The 21,970-nt window shown below is 48.2% G+C and overlaps 1 protein-coding gene and 1 long non-coding RNA gene across 2 annotated transcripts in view; one reads left to right on the top strand and one right to left on the bottom strand.

Moving 5' to 3' along the window:
* LOC144165013 (male-specific lethal 1 homolog) overlaps positions 1 to 21,970 on the top strand; it is a 174,534-nt gene that overhangs the window by 148,308 nt on the left and 4,256 nt on the right. Inside the window, exon 8 of the mRNA XM_077695183.1 lies at positions 19,108 to 19,193. Coding sequence (XP_077551309.1) covers positions 19,108 to 19,193 — 86 coding nt within the window. The remainder of the gene's footprint in view (positions 1 to 19,107; positions 19,194 to 21,970) is intronic.
* Positions 2,061 to 4,485, bottom strand: LOC144165012 (uncharacterized). Its single transcript, XR_013321306.1, has 3 exons — positions 4,306 to 4,485; positions 3,817 to 3,961; positions 2,061 to 2,299 (listed from the first exon to the last, which is right to left on the bottom strand). It is a non-coding gene; the product is annotated as an uncharacterized LOC144165012 (long non-coding RNA).

Genomic DNA, 21,970 nt, shown 5'->3' on the forward strand with positions numbered 1-21,970 from the left:
ACTGCATAGGTGTAACCATTCAGAGTAACCTTTTTCAAAAAAACGCTACCCTCAAGTACATGCTGACGCTCTAAATCATTCAGCAGAGCTGACTGCTCAGCTGAGCTCAAGTCGACAAACTCTTCAGCATCTCTAAACAAACCTTGTGCGGCCAGGTAAGCTTGGAAAAGCTGATGCTGCACACTTAGAGTTTTTGTCACATTCACAAAGTTCTTTGCACTGCGCATGCACTGTTTGAAGTATTGATGTTTGCCTTCAAACTTCATGGTCCACACATGGCACAAAGGGCCAAACTCTTGGATGAGTTCACTGTAGTGCAGCATGTAGTGGTGCTTCGGTAGGAGATTCTTTGCGGGAAATAAAGCTTTTCTAGAACTCACATACTCTTCAATCAGCACCCTCAAGTATGCCACCTGTGCCGGGGTAATTTGTGGTGCCATGAGGAGGTCAGTTATTTCCATTAGCAGAACTGCTAGCTGCCAGACTGAGTTGTCAATGTCTGCTACTTTCTTTGCAATGAAAAGTGGCAACAGCCTCAGGAATGTCCAATTCTGCATTGCGTGGCCTGAAAGCTTGTTACCCTGGCTAGACACCTTCGCTGGCTTGTTGCAAAGGTCACGGGCTGAGTACTTTTGCATTTCAATTCTGTTGTTTAGATACTCATACGTGAACCACTCTTTTTTGGTGACAAAATACTTGATGTAGAGCGCAAGATCGTTCTTGACAACTCCTTCAAAAAGGTCATGCCCAATGCATGGTGGCAAGCCTGACTCGCAGACATAGAAATGCTCCAGGACATGAAAGGGAGAGTTACAAACCACCCCACAATCACTTAATAGTTCCTCACCTGCAAGTCGTTCAAGTGACTGAGAATAGTTATGTGGAGTCCTCCTTTCCCCTACAGCCCTTGCCTTCCGCTCAAACTCTGACCGTGTCACAAGGCAGAATCGGCAAAAGTACACAGATGTGCTGAAGTTTTGAGTGAAGCCCCCAACCATGTGGCTCCAGAGGTTGTCGCCAACTATAAAGCTTAACCGTACTCTGAAATGAACTCCGTTGACCTTCACTCCATTTTTCTCCAAGAGAGCTAAATCGTGTGTTAAAGGCTGCAACACTTTCTCTAGTCCAAACTCCTTTACATCTTTTTGGCGGCACAGAATGGTCATTTGGAGGCTTTCAACTCGTGATCTGTACTGCAATGGCAAATTCCCAAGGGTCATATATACCCCAAGCAATTTAAACTGGCCTTTAGCTGACCCCAGGGGGTTCGCAATTTCAAACTCATCTTGGTACAAAACAATGCTTATGACATCTTCGGTTGCATCTCTGAAAGGCTGGCAGGAAGTGAAGTCACAAAAACATCCTCCGGCCACATCGAAGTTACCAGTGGGTAAGGCTAACATGAGAAAATTTACAATATCTGCCACTGGGACGTAATGATAAACAGAGGTCCGGTTGCATCGGTTTAGGCCTAAGGAAATTTGCACCGGTTGCAGGTAACAAAATTTCTCTTTGTAATACTTGTGACGGCAGTATACAGACTTCAATTGTACAGACGCTGCTGTTTGGAGGGCATCTTTGGTGAAATGTGACTGAATTTCCTCGAAGGTGTCACTAGTTACCACCTTGGCAACCTCTTTTAGCGCCATCTCTTGGCTTAAATTGTGCAAGTTTTGCACCTCCTTCACTATGCCCTGGACAGTTGCTGCAGGTAAGTGCTGTTTTGATTCTAGCCTCAGCAGAAAAAGGGCAAAGTTATCTGTAAAAAGGCGACTTACTGCTGGGTTCCTCACGAGTTGCTGCACTTTCACCTGAAGGGCCACATGCTGCGTCAGGAAATGCTTCTGGTGCTGATTCCACACATGTGTTTGGAAGTACAGGAGATTCCAGTGTATAACTGGCCACCCGATGGTACCTTGATACATGGGTTCTGAATGACGCTGCAGTGCGGAGTACGCTAACACAGTATGGGAAAGGGCACACAACAGCATCTGTCCCATTGTTGAAGTGATCTGCGACATGGGAAAGCAGCCTGGCACGGGTTTCCTGAGGAGCCTCACATGATGGAAGAGGGCACAGAAAATGTACATCTGCCTCGTGGGGCCGCTTTCTGTGATGCCTGAAGAGGTGGCTTCTGAGGTTGTCATAGCTTTTCAACACGGCACTACATGAGTTTATGGGGCAGAAAGCACCAGTCACTACACCACTGTGGTAACTGAAGTGTCGAAAGTAGTCAGCCATTGTAGGAAGCACTTGAGCACAAAGACGGCAAGACGCCATTCTGCTGCATCACTTGTAACTGTAAGGAACGTAGATTATGCAATTCGATTGGTGGAGCATATAAAACAAGCATATGAAGATCCGACAGCACATACAAGTGGCCCCAATACCAATTAACGTGCATTAGGAGTACAAGGCCAGAAGAATCGGCACAGCATGAGCCATGTCCGCCAGATATAAAAACGATTCGAATACCTGCTATGCAAACGCATTCCCCCATCCCACTAACGTAACCTGTGTAGTGAACAGACGGGAACAGGAATTAACATCCTGCACAGTCAAGACTCCAGCATTTGATTCTGTCGAAGAAGCCGCCATAGCTCACGCCGTCACCACTATCCAAAAACCAATCACCATAATCTATAACTTTTAAGCAGCTGGCAGAAATTCTTCTGAACCCTTGCTGGCGTTAACCGGGACATGGACGAAGTACACAAATGAGTGAAGCGAACACTAACTACTTTTTATTCACAACCACGTACTTAGCACCACCAATGGTTCAAGTCAAAAACCAAATAGCCCCATTCCAAGCCCCCGATAAATTAAATAGAAAGTCGCATTTTTAGAATGGCACTTCATCTTTTAACAAGTCCGAGCATTCCTGAAGTTTATGTAGCCTTTGTGCCAGGACACGAAAGCCACGTGCTCCGTGATGTGTATTTCAATATATCTTGATAGAACTACTTCAGTGCAATTGGTAAACCGCATACACGACACGTGATACATTAGTGACGAACGCACAGGTGCGGCGGTGTGTGCGTCACTTCGGGCCTCGGGCCCGATAAGGTGTCGGCACCCTCCGCCAGACAGTTTCGGGCCCTTTCCTCCTACCTCCCCCCCCCCCCCCTCAAAGCCTCATCGCATCGCATCGCATTAGCTTGTTCGTTTTCTTGCACACAGAAAAAAAAAAAAACTCCTGTATTAACTGAGTAGGGCGCCGCGAAAATTGAGCGTGGCACGTAGCTAAACGCATCCAACGCTGTACTAACAATACGTAATCTCCACCATTGTTTACCGGCCCTGCAGCGCTGGCAGCGCTTCTCACGGCGAAAGAAGGTGCGGAAGTCAAAGCGACGGGCACAGCGACAAGGGAAAACAGCTATCGCGCTGATGCGGGTGGCGCATGCTCACATTCTACCAGTCTCAAACCAGGCGTTATCGATAGATGTCTCCCGCGCAGTCCGGAGCAGGCTGCTCGCGCATTATAGACAATAAAGAAAAAAAAATATAGACAAGCGTTTTACCGACAACGTGCTTCGCTAACCCTATCAGTGCTCACACGGAACATTGCAAGTACCCTGCTAAAAGATGGGACACAAAATGATAGAAAGACCACACCGCGTAGGGAATGTTTCATAATAGTAAACCAGCTCGCTAACTGTGGCACCTCCACATTTTTTCTGAGGTTTTCTGCTGTACGAGGAACAAAGGCAAGCGAAGACGTCGGTTCGTGACCGAACGCAGCGATTTCGATGACTAGAACGGTACGAGCGCAACTTGCATACAGCGCATGTTCATATGATGAAATCAACTTACCCGATGAGCGGCAGAGATGGTGCATTCAACCGATGGTCCGAGGATTAAGGCCAAAACAGGCAGGCATGTAGGTGACGAACTCGCAAGCGGTCGTCGGCGCAACGGTCGGCGCAACGGCGATGTCTCCCGCGCAGTCCGGAGCAGGCTGCTCGCGCATTATAGACAATAAAGAAAAAAAAATATAGACAAGCGTTTTACCGACAACGTGCTTCGCTAACCCTATCAGTGCTCACACGGAACATTGCAAGTACCCTGCTAAAAGATGGGACACAAAATGATAGAAAGACCACACCGCGTAGGGAATGTTTCATAATAGTAACCAGCTCGCTAACTGTGGCACCTCCACATTTTTTCTGAGGTTTTCTGCTGTACGAGGAACAAAGGCAAGCGAAGACGTCGGTTCGTGACCGAACGCAGCGATTTCGATGACTAGAACGGTACGAGCGCAACTTGCATACAGCGCATGTTCATATGATGAAATCAACTTACCCGATGAGCGGCAGAGATGGTGCATTCAACCGATGGTCCGAGGATTAAGGCCAAAACAGGCAGGCATGTAGATGACGAACTCGCAAGCGGTCGTCGGCGCAACGGTCTTGGCAGTCACTGCAGCTTTGCAACAGACTTACTGAATATTTACAGTTTACAGTTACAGTTGCCCCATGTATCAAAAGCCGGTCTTCGGTTGCTCCCCTGCGCCGGGGCAAGCACGGGCAAGTTGACTAGCCTGTCGTCTGTCGGCAGGACGTTGAAGTAGTACCACAGGTAGTACTCAAGTGCTTGCGGCTGCTGCCGTAAGTCATACAAAGAACACCCGCAAAAACACAAGTAAATTTCACCTAAATAATGTATTTTTATTCAAAAGTAACCTTTATTTTACAAAACATTGCGAAAAATAATAGTTTAACGAAGTTCAATTTTTGTCTCCTAGGTGCCGCGCGCTTCGACTTGGGGTATGTGTGGTCTGCGGAAAAGAAACAGAAACTATGCGGCACATAGTGTTAGAATGTGAGGGTATCCATCCAAATCTACATGAAGGGAATATTGGGCTTTCAGAAGCCCTAGGATTTAAGGGTATCAGAGGGGAAGTTAACTTCAAGGCTGTCGAGGGGACGAAAAGAAGATTAGAATGCTGGTGGACGAAAAGCAGAGAGGGGAATATTGCCTAGGACAGTTACCACCTGTAACAGGGAAAAGAAAGTATTTCGGGCCTAATGAGCTTTAGGGCCTGCCATAAGCAGCGCTAGTATTAAACCAATAGTGTAAAACATGGTTATATTAGTCCTTTTTGGTAAGATGACATGTCATCACCCCGCTTCAAAGGGGAAACCAATAGGGATCATCATCATCATCATCAACCTCAGCTTCCACGGAGCAGGGGGGCTAGCGCCACCCGGATTTTGAAGCGGAGTTCCGCAACTGTATATGGCATTGTAGTACAGATTATTTGGCGGTCGTTCCATAAAGAAATACTGGTCGTTCCCTTTGGAGTGATTAGGTAGTATCGGTAGCGCCGTCTGCAGTCGAAAGAGCGTTTGCCGCCGTTTACTGGTTTACTGGCGAAACGAAGCGGCGCTACGTCGTTGCCTCTTATGACGAGTGCGGAAGAACATTGAAAACACGATACGGCGTTGGCTCCGATAACTAGCGCCTGGCAAGCCGCCGCGCGTGGGAAAGTCAAATACTTGTATGAAACTCTATGCCTTCAGCGCATGCAGGTACGCTAGCGCGCCTTCACGCCAGAAACGAGCGTGTGCGTACCCAGAATAAGTTTTAGTTTCGAGAGCTGACATGACGTCTTATGATGTACGCGGCCGAGACAAAGGTGATGGACTGGGCCATTCCGTGACTATCGGTACAGTCCTCACGGGGAGTCCGGTGGTAGGGAAGGACGCAGCCATCGCACTGGCTATTGCCTCAAGTGACGCAAAATCATAGTTAGCGATAGCAAATATGAAAAATATCATGATATTTGCGCCGGCCGCAACAACCTCAGTATGTGAGGCCTATTTGTCCTGCGGTGTGACTGGAAATGGGGGTTGTTCAAACCAGTTTCCGTTGCGTTTACATGCAGCAAGTTTGGATAAATCGTTGGTTGCTTCTGCCGTTGTCGGCTGTAGGCTGGGACAGATAAGCCTGCCAGAACCGCTTAGAGCAGAAACGTTCACTATTCCAGGCGTACGCCTCGGGTGGTGAACGTTACGTTAATAAAGTCGCGTAAACGCGAGTAGTGAATGTTACGTAATAAAGTCGTCTAAACGACAGTCTTCAATTTGCGCAAGTATAATCCACAATGTTTACAAATCACTTCAGTGTCCCTTAAAGCCATGCTTTCGCACACCATATTAGATCAACACGTAATTTGCAATGCTTATATCAAGCACATCATCCTGCAGCAGCACCGCAGCAGCTGCTGTTGCATTATTCTTGAAACAGTTTTTTTTTGACAGAAAGAGACAAATTTGAGAAAAACAATCCCGCCTGGTGGGCATATTGCGTCGCTGCTTCCGCGACGACAGCCGTTCGTGCGTACTCGCGTGTGTACTGCGTGTACTGTGTGTACTCCTCAGCTTCATATTGGATCACGGACATAGAAGGGAAAAAAAAATATATGTTCGCATCTGACGCCGTATTACTGTTATTGGATGTTCTGGATGAACCTCCGGCGAAAAGGCCTCTGTAGCACTACAGAATATGCATATAAATTATTGCGCACGTCAACGGACATTTCAGCTGCTGTATTAGAGAAGCATCACAGTGCCACCCTGGTGTCGCATTTTGGAGAAACGCGTTACAAATAAAAACAAAATTGATTGTTGCTGCTCTCAGAAGTCGCTCGCTGTTTCGAAGAAAATTTTTCATAACAAAGGATCTCTAAATCACGCGAGAACTGATTCGCGAATAGGATACTCAAACCGTGCCACTAAAGAAACCGCACAGAAAAGAAAGAAAATTACAGTTCGACGAGGAACCGAACCCGCGACGTTGATCGAATGAGCGCGACGCTCGAGACCATTGCACCACCGCACTTTTTTTTTTCTTTTAAGTGCGAAGCACTTCTTAGTCGGGCCTACTCCTGCTTCCACCGCCGTCCTCCGTCCGCAGCCTAGCAACGGAGCTAGCTAGCGTGCCTAGCAACGGCGCCGGATTTCCGACGCGTGAGGGCGCTCGCATAGCGCCTCCTCTCCCCCCTCGCCTACTCTCCTAAAGCCCCTTTACTACTCTCCAGCTCGCAACACCCTCGCTCGGCGCGCCAGCCAGGCCACTACACTATATAAAAAAAAACAGTATCCGGCGCCAGGTTTCGATCCGAGGACTTTGCGGCCGCAGCGCGACGCTCTACCGACTAGGCCACGGACGCGACTTTTTTTTTTTTTTTTTCCTTAACAAAACCAGGTTTATTTACATCATAAATATGTACAGGGCAAGACACACTACTATACATGCTGCTGCCTTTGTTACATTGTTGATGCCACGTTCCTGACTGGCGTGTTACGCCGTTCAATAGAAATCACACTCATACACTAAAGAGAGCGCATTTACGGGTAAAAAAGGAAAAAGGGGGAGTTGTGTTTCGTTGCAGCCTAGCCTGTTGCTGGCTTCATATCCACTTAAAGCGTTCCAGCTCCTTTGTTTTCAAAGCTACCGTCGCACGGCAGCAGCTCGCAAGGGCTTGTCCTAGTTCTGAGTCTGAGTCGGGTGCCCCGAGCGCACTGACGGTCCACTCCATCTTGTGGACGAAATGCCTCCACGCTGGCTTCGAGGTGGGGGTACACTCCACCGCATCCACTCGCGCACGCCACAGTGAGTGTAGGCCAAGTGTAATGACGCATTCGCACAGCTCCGAGTGTTCTATCGGTACGTCCAGGTAACGGAGACCTGCCCAGTCAATGTCCCAGTAGACGCCCAGAAAACACTGCACCTCGTCCCAGAAATAACGTGCAGTGTTGCATTCTAGGAACACGTGCTCCGCCGTCTCCAACCTCCCGCACAGGAAGCAGCCCGCACCGCGCGGCAGAAAGAAGCCACGTTCTTCCTGTCGTGATCCCACCGGTAGCACCCCGAAGTGGAAACGGCAGAAAAAGTTTTTCGTCCCAGTCGGAATCGGCAGGCACATGATTCGCTTTAGTACGCCCCGCTTAGCCGCCTCGACTGGTGGCTGTCGGTACAGGGGTGGGGGAAGGAGCTTTGCGAGAAGGTCGCGGTATAGCCGGCGGGGCTTAACTGCTAGGAGGTAGTCCCATGAAAACTGCTGTTCCAGTAGGGTGATGGCGCCAGCGATTTCTCTATAGAAAGGGGCGGCTCGGGCGCCATGGTGCAGTTGGACAGTTGTGACCTGCCACTTTGATATGTGGGCAGAGCCGATTGACTGGAGGGCTCCACGGAGAAAAGGGTCGGACTGGTCTCGGAAATATATAAAACGTTGGACTGTCAGCTTAATCTCCACGTGGACCAGACCTAGGCCTCCGGCATCTAGTCCCCAAAAGAGATTTGTGCGTCTCATAGGCTCGTACGAGGAGCGCCAGACGAAGACCGCCCACTGTCGGTGCAACTTGTTCACCGATTTCTTGTCGATGGAGGTGACTCGCGCCGAGTATAGGGTAGCCGGGTACACTACGACGTTGCAGATGTGTGCTCTGGAGACCAAGGCGATGTGGCGTGTTCTCCATGGTTGCAACTTGGCCTCCGCTGCCGTTAGCCTAGGTCGCCATCTGGCTGCGTTGGCTTCCCATAGGGCCATGTTCATGTTAGTAACGCGCATTATATCTTTAACGCATTCAAACTACGTCGTCAGCGGCGTGCGTTGGCGACTCAGCGGCGTTATAGCGGCTTCATAACTGCGTGGTGTACTCGTGATACTACAAACCCGATGGAAGAGATGGAAGAGAAGGCGGCGAGGCGGTGGGCTGCGGGGGCCGAGCGTAAGCGCCGCAAGCGGGCCGACAACCGTGCATTCGCACTTTCACATTCTCTCCCTCGAGGAAATGCGGGGGAATTTTATTGGACTGCACCACCGAACGCTACCATTGCGCCGAACAATCTGCATACATGGATGCCCACCCTGCCTTACAGCTGCCTTATAGATTTTCTGGCTGATGAAGTGCGATTTCTTAAATAGCGCTTCCGCAGTAAGGTTCCGCGAAGCCCCCACAATAGTTGATCGCCATCAACTCCGCTGTTTTGAGAAAGCGCTCGCAAAAATGTGTGTGACTGGCTGCGACTGCGATTTCGCACTGCATGAATAGTGCTTGCTGTGCTTTGGTTTTAAGCTTTAGGCTAAATACTTCGGACGATATTGATTCCTTAAGAACTAAATTACCTTCCGTAACTCTGCTTCAGCACCCAAATGACCTTATATTTTCTACAAGTGTGCCGGTCACACACGCATGTGCAGTTTTCAGGTCCGGGGCAGCGACGTCGCCGGAGTGTCGTATACGATACAGCGCTCGTGCTGAGCGGTGTGGGCCTCATGGTCCTCACTAAGTTTATTACACTTCAGAAAGTAACGAAACAGAGCCGCATTCATTACGGCACGAATGTTGTCGAGGCGAAGTTTTCGCTTCTCGATCGATTCCCGACGATCGACACGACAATACATTTCTTGCAGTTATTAATAAACTGACCTGTTTCTGTTCCGCATCACACAGAGGAAACGCCCGTATTTTGCAAAGCAGAAAAACATTCCGTTTGACGTGTAACGGAGAGAGCATCCGTATACTGAGGGACGGAGCGCACTTCCGTTAAATTACGGATGTTTTCTTTGTTCTGCATCAAACGGAACACGGCTCTGTTTTATTACGGCCATCTGGTCCGTAAGTTGTCCGTAAAATTACGGATTGTTTTTACAGTGCACTCGACCACGCCAGGAGAAGACGCGGTGTCAAGAATTTGGTACCCCAACAGAGGCTGCCAACGAATATTGTCGAGTGATTTGCTTTCGTCATGTTTGAGAGATTTGAGCCGTGGTAACGCTTGTTTCTTACACACCCATCTTTGATTCGAGGGCAGTTATGCTATTACTACAAGCGATGTAACCACAGCCCCCTTATTTGTGTCAAGAAAAGCTATCGCAATAGTACCTCGGTCTTCCCTACGCAAGTCACCGTAGCAACGAATGGAATGGCATGCGCCAGTAGCATTCTCGCGTTGATAAGGCTTGGTCGTAGCGCACCAATCTTGCAGCCAAGCCCCATCATGCTAATACTACAAGCGACGTAGCCAGAGCTCCCTTATGTAACTAAAAAAAAGCTATTGCAAATACCGGATCTCCCCGATGAAAACCAAACAAGCCACAAATGAATGAGCGCTTTCGAACAGAAATAGCTTGCAATTTGCCTCAAGGCAGCCGATAACCGCACGTTAAAAAGAAATTGATTCTCTTCTGCTGAAAGGAATCACCTCAAAGCAGGAGAAGGACGTGAAACGATGCCGCTGCTGCCAGCTTTCCGCTGCTCTCTCGCGCTGCGTCGACGCTGATATCTGGCGAGCGCAGACATCGGCGTTGCTCGCGCGTCAGCTCGCGTCGCCCCGCGAGAAAACGCCGAAAGTACGCTGTATGTGGTTGGGCGTTTAACTTCTAAATGTGCGTCACCTCGCCATCGCCGCAGCCCCATCCTCGCGCACGGAGCGAAACCATCGGCCGCCGCCCAAATCGAGAGAAAAGAAACAAAAATCCACGTCGCATGAAGTCGCGCCCGAAGAGAAAGTGACGTCATGCTGTGATGTTGCCGTTTGAAGGGGGTGTGGTCGGAATGGACCTCTACGGGATATCGTTTGGGAATACGCCGGCCCGGCATTCTCGGCGAATATGACCGGCCCTCTGACACCTGAGGCACATTGGGGCTCGTCCAGGCACCGTGACGAGCACAGTGCCGAGGCCGAACCGCAGCTGATGAGGCAATCGGTCTAGAGTGACACTTTCGTGTAAAACGAGGCGCACAGTCCGTGTTGTCGACTCGGAGTTCTCAAAGTCCTGGACAAGCCACTTATCACTCGCCACCTCCTTCACGTCGCCGTACTCGGAAAATACCTTGCGTATGGTCTCGTTGGTCACGTTGAAGGCGACTCAATGCAGCTTCACCCGGAGTTCATGCCTTACTGGGTAAAGGACGAGGCAGGGGCGTCCTTTCGCTTTGAGCGGCCCGCGTTCCAGCAGTTTTTGGATGCGTTGCTGAGAGGAGCATTTCTTGCCGGCGGCCCTGTCCTGCGTCCGTCGTCGTTGTCCGCGTCCGCACAGCTACGTCTCTCCTCCGCTCACCCCCTCTCCTCTCTCCGATAGCGAACACACTCACCCAACATCTGCGGGCGCGTGGCGCAGCACACTCTCACTCCGCCAGTGGGCGGCGCTGCGCGCTGTGCGCATCTGCAGTACTCTCTCTCTCCGCGGTCTCTTCTCGTTCGGGTGCGCTGCGCATATAAGCGGAGTGCCGCGCTCCGGCCCGCATCCCCTCGCGTGGAACCCAATGATGTGATTGAAACGCAGTTCACGTTCATTACGCGTTTCACGCAATTCGACTAATCGACCTAACGGAAACACCCAACGGAACCCCTTCCGCGTCGCATCACACCAGGGTTCCCGCGAGGGGAGGTGGGCGTAATTTTTTTCTTCGCGTCGTGCATCCGAAAATTAACGAGCCATACGTGAGACATCTGGCAAGCTCCTATGCCACTAACTTCCTTTATAACATCGGCGTCTCTCAACGGTTCTCTGAAGTCGTCAATTCTATACGGTCGACCGCCGATGTCGCAATGCACAACGACCACGCGGTTCATCGCTTCTCCGGTGGGCAGGGGGTGCAGAACAACACGGTAATCCTTTGGCAATGAAGAATACGGTTCACCACGGATGGCGTCGGCTGTTAGCGCAGCTCGCACGGAGCCAACCATCCTGCGCCCGCTCCTCTGGGCAGCTGAAGGCAGACTGATGGGGCTACGACCGTGAGTTAGTGCCCGAGAGTAAAACGGCTTACTCCCTCGCGTGTAATGGTGCGGGGTACCTTAGGACCTCCCAATGTCCGTCCGCGTCCATCCGTGCGCACACTACCATCAAGCGAAAATAAAGTGAAATTCGATTTCATCTGTGAGTTGCAGTTTTATTTAAGGAATAATTAAGGTGCAACTCACGGCTCAAATCAAATGACGGTCGGTGCGCAAATCGGATGTCACGCGGGGCGCAACTCGGATGTCATTTCGAGGGCCCGTACTCCGCAACCTCGCCATCATCCACGGAGGGGAGATGCTGCTATTTCTTTTGCTTGTAGATTACTTTGTGTAATCTAGCATGTATAGTAACGCCCAGTCATGACAGCATGTTTTGTTTCTTTGGTTAACTTGACCATTAAATTATTTCTAATTTCTTTCAGATTTCGTCTTTTTTTCCACCTATTTTTTTCTTAATTTCTTCCTCTGAATTTTTTTGTCAATAGTTCGTTAGGTGGAGAATGAAGGTAAATCTTCCGTGTTAGGGTTAAAGAAAAAAATTTGTGCCTAGCTCTAGTCTTCTATTGACTTTTTCGCATGGCGGTCATTATGTTATTGTTCACTGTCTGTAGTCTATAGTAGGCGTAGCTATTTAAAACATCGCTTATTTCTAGTTTTTTCTCGGTGATGGCTCTGTCAGCTGTGAGGCTATAACTCTGGGAACGCATTTTTTTCTTACTTTTGGAAAAATTCATTTGAATTTTTGTTTTTTCGCTTTACCAGAAATTAAAAATGGCAAAATAATTTTTTACTCTATAAATGTGCTCGCGAACATATTTGCAATGCCCCGAAATTCGCCTTTTGGTCTCCAAAGTACACCACTGACCCAAAGTACACCCGGGCTGACCCGAAAGCACCGGCCCGTCCCGGCCTATGGGCCAGGCCGCCCGAAACGCTTTATCGGCGTGCCCGGCCGGTCTGGGGTTTGAATTCATGGGCCTGGCCGTTAATATTTCAGATGCCTTGTATACAAAAGAGCAATAAAATGAAAGTCGTGAATCTATTTCCATTCGCCTCTTGATGCTAGTTCTATGGATTGCTCTAAAACCCTGTTTTTCTGCGTCTGATAGTCACTGTGATGTAATTTTAATGTCCTTTCATGCGCTGAATCAAATTTTTAATTTCGCTGTATAACATACCATAGAGTCGTAATACCGCTACGGCATTACAAAGAATGCCGTAGCGGGGAAGGCATTCATTCGCAAAGCCGGAACTCTGCACCCATGTCTGTGTGCAGGTATGTTTTCCGTGTCAAACCCGACGAAATGCGGCTGTCGTGTCCGAGAAGCGAACTCCCGCACATTCTAGGGAAAGAGAACCGCCGAGCAACCAGTGGAGGTAAAACATTTCAATGCACGTACAGACCCGTACGTTGAAACGCGGCACCAAAAATTTTCGCATACCAACTTGTGCCTTGGCAACCACGTGACGTTGCTACGAATATGGTAATCCAAGTTTATGGTGTCTCTGGCGTAATAATACGCACTACTATTCCGCCGATGTGACGTCAACTGAAGACGGTGAAAGCTACAGTGTGTGCACGATTTAACCCCACATTTTCTTGGGAGTTACCTGCGTCTTTGCCCGATCCAATATTTTGCGGGAGTCTAAACGATGTGCTCTGTAGGAGTCACAAGGCGCTGTGTCGTCATAGCTGGATGAGGCTTAGCGCCGCTTACGCAGTTGCGCGAAGTTGTGCGACGCTCGGCGTTTGTGTCTGGCGAATCACGCCGGAGGGGTTTTTAAACACGATAGTCTTTCTTCGGCTACTTTGGACTGTCTGTCTGTCTGTCTGTTACTCGATTCAGCCAGCCGGCCAAAGTGAAACGAATTCTGCCTAACAGTCTTATATACGCACAGCCAAACCTAAGCGTCTAAGTCTGGTTCATATGTTCATACTTGTTAACATTGTCGAACAAGAACAAGACATTACGTAAAAATAAAACATAAAATTTATACACAAGCGATATTTACAGTGCTCCTTTATAATAAAATTCATAGATGCATGGTTTTTTGCGAAATTAAATACTGAAGAAAATAAATTAACACTGTCGCCTGATTTCGCCCGCGCCACTATACCTTCTGGCGCATTTTAAGAATTTAAGCGGCAACGGGTACGAAAGGTTCCACTGGATAGTTTTCACGTTTTGCTTGCAACTCACGTGGACTAGAGCAACGCCGTTCTATAAACGTTGAAACAGGGCGCCCCTATTCACGCGTGTCTCCGCCGTGCGGCAGCGGCAGTGCGGCATCGAGGCACCCGGCCTGGAGTAGTGGAATGTTGTAAAGTTAAATTGACTTGAGAAAAACTTTAACGTGTTCATCTTGAAAGGAGCGCGGCGGAAGACTTACAACATGAAAGATGAGCGGGAAATCGAAGGCAGGATTACTTGGCAAATGTCGACAAAGGCTATCGTCTTTTGTCGACATTTGCAACGAATGGAGCAGATACGCGGCAAATGTTTCGATGGCGAAGCTGTGAAACGAATTGTTTGTGTAAGGTGTCCGCAGTTTAAAATACAAAAAAAAGAATGCCTAGCGCACCTGCACGCCGGGCTCGAGCACACTTTTGTCAACATAAGCATGTCCACTTAGGGAGATTGCCCTTCATTTACCACAGAAAAAAAAAAAACTCGAGCGTTCGGGATATCGTGGCAACATTTGCTCGATACCATAAATACAACGTCATATCGTACGCCCCTGGTTCGTTCGTCCTCGTGTCACCGGATGCTTGCGTGCTGTACTGTAATAGAGCCGCGGCTTGAATGGCCCGGCCGTGGGTAGTTCGTACGGCCGACGATCAGGCCGCGCTTCGAGAGGCTTGGCGTGCAAAGAATCCGCTTGAGACGATACGTCGCGCTTGCAGAAAACGAAAACGTCTACCGAAACGACGAGCTCGCTGTGGCCTCACTCAACATAAAGTCATTGAAATGACATGCTACTGACGTCAACCACGACAGCAGAGCTATATTACAACTCAACGTTGTGTCCGTTAATGATCACAACAGCTTCGCCAATCGAGTCTTGCGCGTGAGAGCAGGCTTCTCTGAACTTCTTTTTTCTGCGTTCTTTTTTTGGCTAATGCCACCTGACAACCTCAAGCTTGAACAGCTCTGCTGTTAAGAAAATTGAGAAGCTCTTTAGCAAATCGTAATGTTTTTGTGTCCGCAGTTAAAACTACCAAGAAATTGCCGGCGACCACCCCACGCTCAACAAAGCCATGAAAATGCCCAGCGCTCGTGTGTGCGTGCCTCGCGAAGACCGCCCAGCGTCCGCTGCGCACGTTTCTGAAGCCAAGCATGCCCACTTCGGAGATTGGCGAAAATTGGCAAAAAAAAAGCACACCTTAGCGTTCATTTTATTTATTTCATTTCATTTATTGCACCCTTAAAGGCCCGAAGGATTTACATAAGGGGGGCAACAAATACTGTGTGAGGTCGTACAGATCAATGTGAACAAATTGTACACATTACAGGTCTAAATACGCATATAATAGTTTCGTCAAGAATGACCAAAAAAGTGGACAAACAAAAAAACAAGAAAAAACGCATGGAGTTGGAAATATGAAGAGCGCGAACAACTTGGCAAAACATGTAAACATGCAGTACAGCGTTGACGTGATCGTGGCAACACTCTCTCGGAACGAGATAGACTCCTCATAGCGTACGCCCCTCCGAAATGATAAATTTTTAGCATAGCGGCTGACGGAGGCTGACGCTGCGGCGGCGGGTGAGCGGGACCCAACGCGCATGCGCACGCGGGCAGTGCGAGGCGGTTGCCCTTCACGGAGCGAATGCGCGGGCATGGCGAAGGCCGGCCCGCGGAACTAATCCACCCTGCTGTAACGAATTTGCACCTTCCCAGTCGGGCCCAGCTACCCGCCGCCGTAGCGTTAGCGGACGGTATCCGCTATGCGGAATCTCTCTGATGTACAATAATTATTGCTTGCAAAAAAATGAAGGAAGCTCACACGTTAGGCTACAATGCTAAAGTAAACTGTCGTTGCAGGAGCAGCGAACAGGCCAATCGGCTACAATCTTGGACTTAAACCGTCCTGAAGCTTCCGTACAGCTTCGCTACCTTCAAGTCTTGCGTGTTAGTTGAGCTTCCTTCATTTTACTATTGCCCGTTAAACTGTGTTCGTTGAGAGCACATATGCGCTCCTTACAAAATTTTCTGTATGCCCTCTCATGGCTGCCGATTTTCCAATGCAGTTACTCTAAAGCCCATTTTACATGGTACGAATTTCGTCTTCGAATTCGCAGCTGCGGCGCCGCCGGTGCGGCAGAACGCTCTCTTATCGTTGATGTGAATGATTTCCACATGCTTGGAAAAGTCCAACCTCTCCTGTGAACGGCGCTTCATATTTGTCACTTTCGCGCAGTAGTCAACATAGGAAAAATAGATCGTCTTGCAGCACGAGTGGCTCCGCAGCTACGAATTCGTAGGTGAAGTTCGCACCACGTAGAACGGGCTTAAAGCAAACTTTTTGTGGCTGCGTTCAATTTGTTTTGATTGTATTCTGAAGTCAGTGTTCGGTGTGTGTTCGACATTGAAAGATATTCTGTTATGTTCTTCTTGAAGATACAGGTGTGTGTTGAAAGTAGATCTATTTATAAGCCAGAGACTTGCCTTATTTTAAATGACGGCCGTAAGGGAGCTCCTGCGGTTAGCACACGTTACGCGCTTCAGTAAACCGTGCCTCGCATTTCTCTATCGCTCTGCACAGCGAAATGTGTTTCTAGCGGGCATATTTTCTTCACGTACAGAAGTTGCGGTGTCTTTTTCACTCATGTGCTAAACGGCAGTAAGCTAATTACAGAAAAAAATGGCCGCGTATCCGGTCCTTTCATTGCAAATGCCGACGAAAGACGATAGTCGAGTGGCGGTCCTGGCCAGACAATGCCTCCCTTCTCTTTCCCACTCGGCTCTAATGCTGTTACTCTCCCGTCTCGTTCCTCCTAAGATAACACGCTAGAAGTTTGCTAAAGTTAACTTAAATTTACCGCGTTCCACTGGTCCAGGTCGGGTGCCTCGATACCAGCGCTGCCGTACGGCGGAGACGCGCGTGAATCATGGCACCTTATACAACGTTTGCAGAACCACGTTGTCCTACTGCACGAGTATCCCAAGCGGAACGTGAAACCGATGTAGTGGAATTTTCTGTAACTGTTGCCATTTGATTTCTTAAAATGCCGCCAGGAGCTATAGTAGCACCGGCAGCAGCAGGCGAGGGAGTGGATTTTTTTTCTGCAGTTAATGGACCATTTTATTTGTGTCGCAAAAACCAAGCATCAATGAATTAATAAAGAAGAACTGCAAATGTCACTGGTGCGTTGAGTTTCTGCCTCATATTTGCGTAATGTCTTGATCTTCAACAACGTTGACAAGTATGAACATTTATACCGGACTTAGACGTTCAGATTTGGCTGTTCGTATATGAGCTTGTCGCGCGGGTTTTGTTTCCCTTTGGCCGGGTGGTTGAATCGAGGCACAGACAGACATACAGACAGAAGAAAATTTTTGCGTTTAGGTAGTCCAAGAAAGATTATCTTAAATATTTACACCATCTTCCCGCGAGGGGAACCATGGGGTAGATGCGACGCATAGGGGGTTTCCGTTGCGTTTCAGTTATGTTAGCGTGTCCATTGTTGTTGTGTGTCCATATTTATCGGGGTGGCCGGTGCTTGTTACGGTTGCGCCGACCATCGTGATATCAGGCCTGTTAGTCTCCATTTCAAATCATCGGCGGTCACCGGAGGATGTCATCGGAGGAGCGCCGGCGGAACGACTGAGCGGAGCGGCACAGTTACCGCGTTTATATGTACGGTGAGGGGAATGAGAGAGAGCAGCGCAGAGCAGCGCATGCGCATGTGTTAACCCGCACCCACGCACAGCTGGCACGGTGACGGAGCGAGCGCAGCCAAGCGCTACCACGCAGATGGCGCTGCGGTGAGAGCGGCGCCAGCGCGCAGCTGGCGCGGCGAGGAGAATGGGGGAGAGATGCGGACGCCGCCGTACTACGCCGGAGGGACAAGGCGGGTGAAAGAGATGCGTCGCATCTAAAAACAACCAGAGATCCATTAAGTGTCGAGGTAGAACATTTACTGAACTGATGCGACAGCGAAGACGCTTCGTTTCTAATTATGGCCGCAAGTGGCTGGGTAAAATCACAAGTACAAAGTTGTTAACAGCACCTAATTGAGCCATGACGTTTACTGTCATGCTCTGTTTTTTACTCTTGAGGAAAAAAAAAGGAAAATCTTTGCTTGCAACTGTTCAGGCACATATATAACAGCGGATGAGCCCAAGAAAGCTGCCATCATGACAAGCAAAGCTGGTGCTTTGTAGTTGTATATCTACCTTTGTGCGTGTTTTGATACAATTCAGAGAAGCACCTTCTTGCAAACAGCTCGTCAAGCAGAATTATTTTTCATTTGGGAGCTAATTGTGTTTTCCCACGGTGGAAGAGGTTAGTGTGCAAGAAGGAAGCATAGTGCAAACAGCCTAAAAGGATCTTTTTCATGGGACCTAATATTTACGCAGGCATATATGCAGCTATTCTTAAATGTTTCTTATTGTGTTTGCACTGAAACGTACTCAGCCAGCTTATGGCGGCTGCATCATCCTTTTGAGATTTCTCAGTAAAGTCAAACGTCTTGGTTTAAAGAGATGGTCAAAGTAAGGATATAATGCGCGTGTGTTGCACTTAATTACTTTTTGCACGACAGCGCGGAATCGGACGTGTATCCTTTTTGCTATATTGGTGTTAATGGACCAGATTCAGGAGATATCCCTAAGGGGAGTTAGTTTCTACAAAGAAAAGTTTGACGTCCACCTCCACGCACCCGATGACTATATTGGTATCGACGGGTATTGATGGCTATATTGGTATTCCTGGTTTGTGATTAGCTAATGCAATATGGCCCGTGTCTGCGTCTGCTTACTAAATGTGAAAGCGCTTAAGATTCGAACTAGAGTTTGTTTGAAATAAAAAAATTCAATGCGTTACGTTAATACGTAAATTTTTTTTAAACTAGAAAACTAGGTGGCGTCTTTTCAACATGGTAAAGGCGTGGAAACAGCAAACAGGCGGGTGCCCTCGGGAAACAGGTTGGCGCGCCGATTTTTTTCGCCCATCATATTTTGTTTTGAACTTCTCTGCTTACTTACGACGGGGCTGGTTTCTAACAGTATACTGGAACGATCCTCAGACCCCCCTGGCTGGTGAACCTGTGCTTGCAGAGTTTGACTGTGGTTCATATAGCTTCGCAGCGACCACCTAAACGTCATATTTTGTGTTGTTTTCAGGGATTTCTCCTTGCCATGGTTGGAAGAAAAGGCCTCCGAACCCAAGCGAACCTCAAATAAACGGCAGAAGGGGAAACTCTCTGGTGGTAAGCGCCTTACGATAGAATTGCTGCCACTCAGGCAGGGTTCGCACAGGTCCTTGAAAACCTTAAAAACCCTTGAATTTAGAACTGTCAATTTCAAGGCTTGGAGAGTCCTGAAATTTTTAATTTTCCTTTAAACCCCTTGATTTTCCCGGAGAAAATCAATGGCTCTGTCTTTACACAAGAATTTAAAGTGTTTGTCGTGAATTTTAGGCATGTAAACAAACATTGTAACAATCAAGTTTCAGTGTATTGCGTGAAATTATAAGTTTGGTGGATTTTCATAATTACAAGGCAACATTGGGAGCATGCACTTGCCAACCCAATCCATGTCACGGTACAATCCAGTGAAAGCCAGCTTTTGTTCTCTATCTTTCATCTTCCATGTATTTTGTGGACGCTCGCTCATTGCATGTTTGCTGTGCCTCATACGCTCCATCTGCGTTTGCTTTTACGTGCAAATGGTGGAGGTGTAAATTGTTCATCCTACCTTTAGCAACACTTGCGGATTTAATTTTAGCTGATACTCTTGCTGACAAAGCAGAAGATGCAGGCAACATTAACCAAGTTTTGAAATCAAACAGCCTCAGCAAACACAAAGGAAAAAGAAAAACCTCTAAATACCAGCCATTAAATAAAAAATAAAGCTGGGGGAGCATTTACGAACCCGTTAGCACCTATCTAAATGTGCACTAATGTGCTTAGGCATTGTGCAATTAAAAACGTTTGCATTGTGTTGGTAAAGTTATAAATAATCCCAGAAAACACGTTAGATGGTGATGTTGAAGATGTGTTTACTGGTCCTTGAAAGTCCTTGAAAACCCTTGAATTTTTGCTTTTGAAGCTTGTACGGACCCTGCACTGTAGGTACTCCTTCATTTAAAAGCACTTAGCGCGCTGCATCATCAAAGAAAGCAGGATAGGATGAAATAAGGAAACCACACTACCATGTAATCAGATTGCGTCTTCATACTTAGGTGTATAGAAGGCTTTATAATTTTCTGAAAGGTTGGTGGTACTTTCTGTGGGGTATATCGTCGCCGTACCCAGAAAGATGGACTTTTAATGGTCCGTTCGCTGTTGTGGCAGGAGATCCTCAGTTTTTTGGACGACTGTTTCTTTATTTCGGACTGTGACTACAATGAAATATATTGTTTAGCATCGGACACTCCCAATCCTTACTAAATGATTGACCCCATTTTTACTAAATTCAAAGGTGCCTCCGTTGCGCAGAAGCCAAGTCTGACGCTGCGCCGGAGCCGCTTGATAGCTGTTTCGCGTGGCTCCTGGAGAGCCGTTCTGCGCATGCGCGAGGAGCAGTGACTTGACCGGACTGTACTGGGTGGGATTGGATTGGATTGCTGAAACTTATAAGTATATGCTGAGTATATGCTGGCATTGCCGAGCTAAGCCACTGCTAATTTTTGAGGCACATGGCGGCGTTCTGCAAATAGGGTCGCGAGTAGGGAATGGAAGTGTGAAAGGCGCAATTCTGCTTCCGCAGGAAACGTATACAGCAACTCTAACTCGGAACTGCCACTAGCGTCTCCTCTAGGCTTCAAAAGTAACTTTCACAGTGGCGTTTTTTCTCTCGTTGGCTGCGGCCGCACAGTGGTACGGTTGCATCTGGAGAGGCAGCCGCACATCGTGAGCCTCCTCAGACGAGCGTACGACGCCGAAACCGGTCTTAACGACCAGACGCATGCCAATCGCGTGCTGTAGTCGTTCATGCGTCTCCCGCTTTCGACGCGACCAGGTACGCGGCTAATTTTTTTCCTTCCTGGTCTCGCTGCGTAATAGAACTCCCGGCTGAGCGATTTACGCGGCTGCTATCATTGTTACAAGCAGCTGAATGGGTTGATGCACCATACGCTGACCACTCGGCCACAGGAGCTCTCTTTAACACAATGTTCTCTTTTGCTGTTGTTGTTTCTTCTCTTCTTCGGAAGTTTATTACGAATCAGCAAACAATAACGTTCGATGACATACGCTGGTGCAACTCTGATGAAACACGTGCAATTGGACTTGTAGTTTTCAGCAACTCCCTCGCAGTTACTATATTTTGTAATAGAAGTGTGCGAACGGCTGCTACACTGTCTAAAAGTGAAGAATGGCGTTAACACTAGCGTAAAAATAGAACCTAAGTTAGAACGGGACTGATAGAGCATGTCCCTCCGTGTGGAACCTTGTGAATGTGAGAAGCGGTGCGAAAGACTGGAGTGGAAGGGTGGCTGGCGCGCCAATAGCACTGTCGTGTCTTTTAAAGACTATATTCTTTCTTGCGCTACTTAAACCCAGAAATTTTGGTCTGCCTGTCTGTGTGTGTGACTCGATTCAGCCACCCGGTGAAAGTAAATCGAAATCTGCGCAATAGTCTTACGTACTCACAGCCAAATCTAAACGTCGAACTCCGGTGTCAGCAGAGTGGCCAGTTCCGCTTATTGTAAGCGGATTTGGGCTTCTATGGCCGAGTCGCAAGTAAATTCTTACAGTCGCTTGTCGCACTTTTTGGACTTACTTGTGTTCTTTCGGGAAATATTATTGCAACGTCGGGAGCGCGATTTGTTATAAAAAACGAAGCTTGAGTGGCTACAATTTGGCTTCATCATCATCGTCGTCGTCGGTTGGCTTGTGGCCACATTCGTACGTCACTGTCGTTACCTTCCTCCTCCTTCTCCATGTCTTGCAAACAGTCGTCGTCGTACTGCCTTGCCATGGCTTCAATGTAGTCAAAATACGCAAAACAGTATTGTAAAGAGTGGGAAAAGGAAACGCATTAC

This window comes from Haemaphysalis longicornis, unplaced genomic scaffold (assembly GCF_048455015.1).
Source record: "Haemaphysalis longicornis isolate Haplotype H1 unplaced genomic scaffold, Haemaphysalis longicornis Haplotype H1 scaffold_14, whole genome shotgun sequence".
NCBI classification, from domain to species: Eukaryota; Metazoa; Arthropoda; class Arachnida; order Ixodida; family Ixodidae; genus Haemaphysalis; species Haemaphysalis longicornis.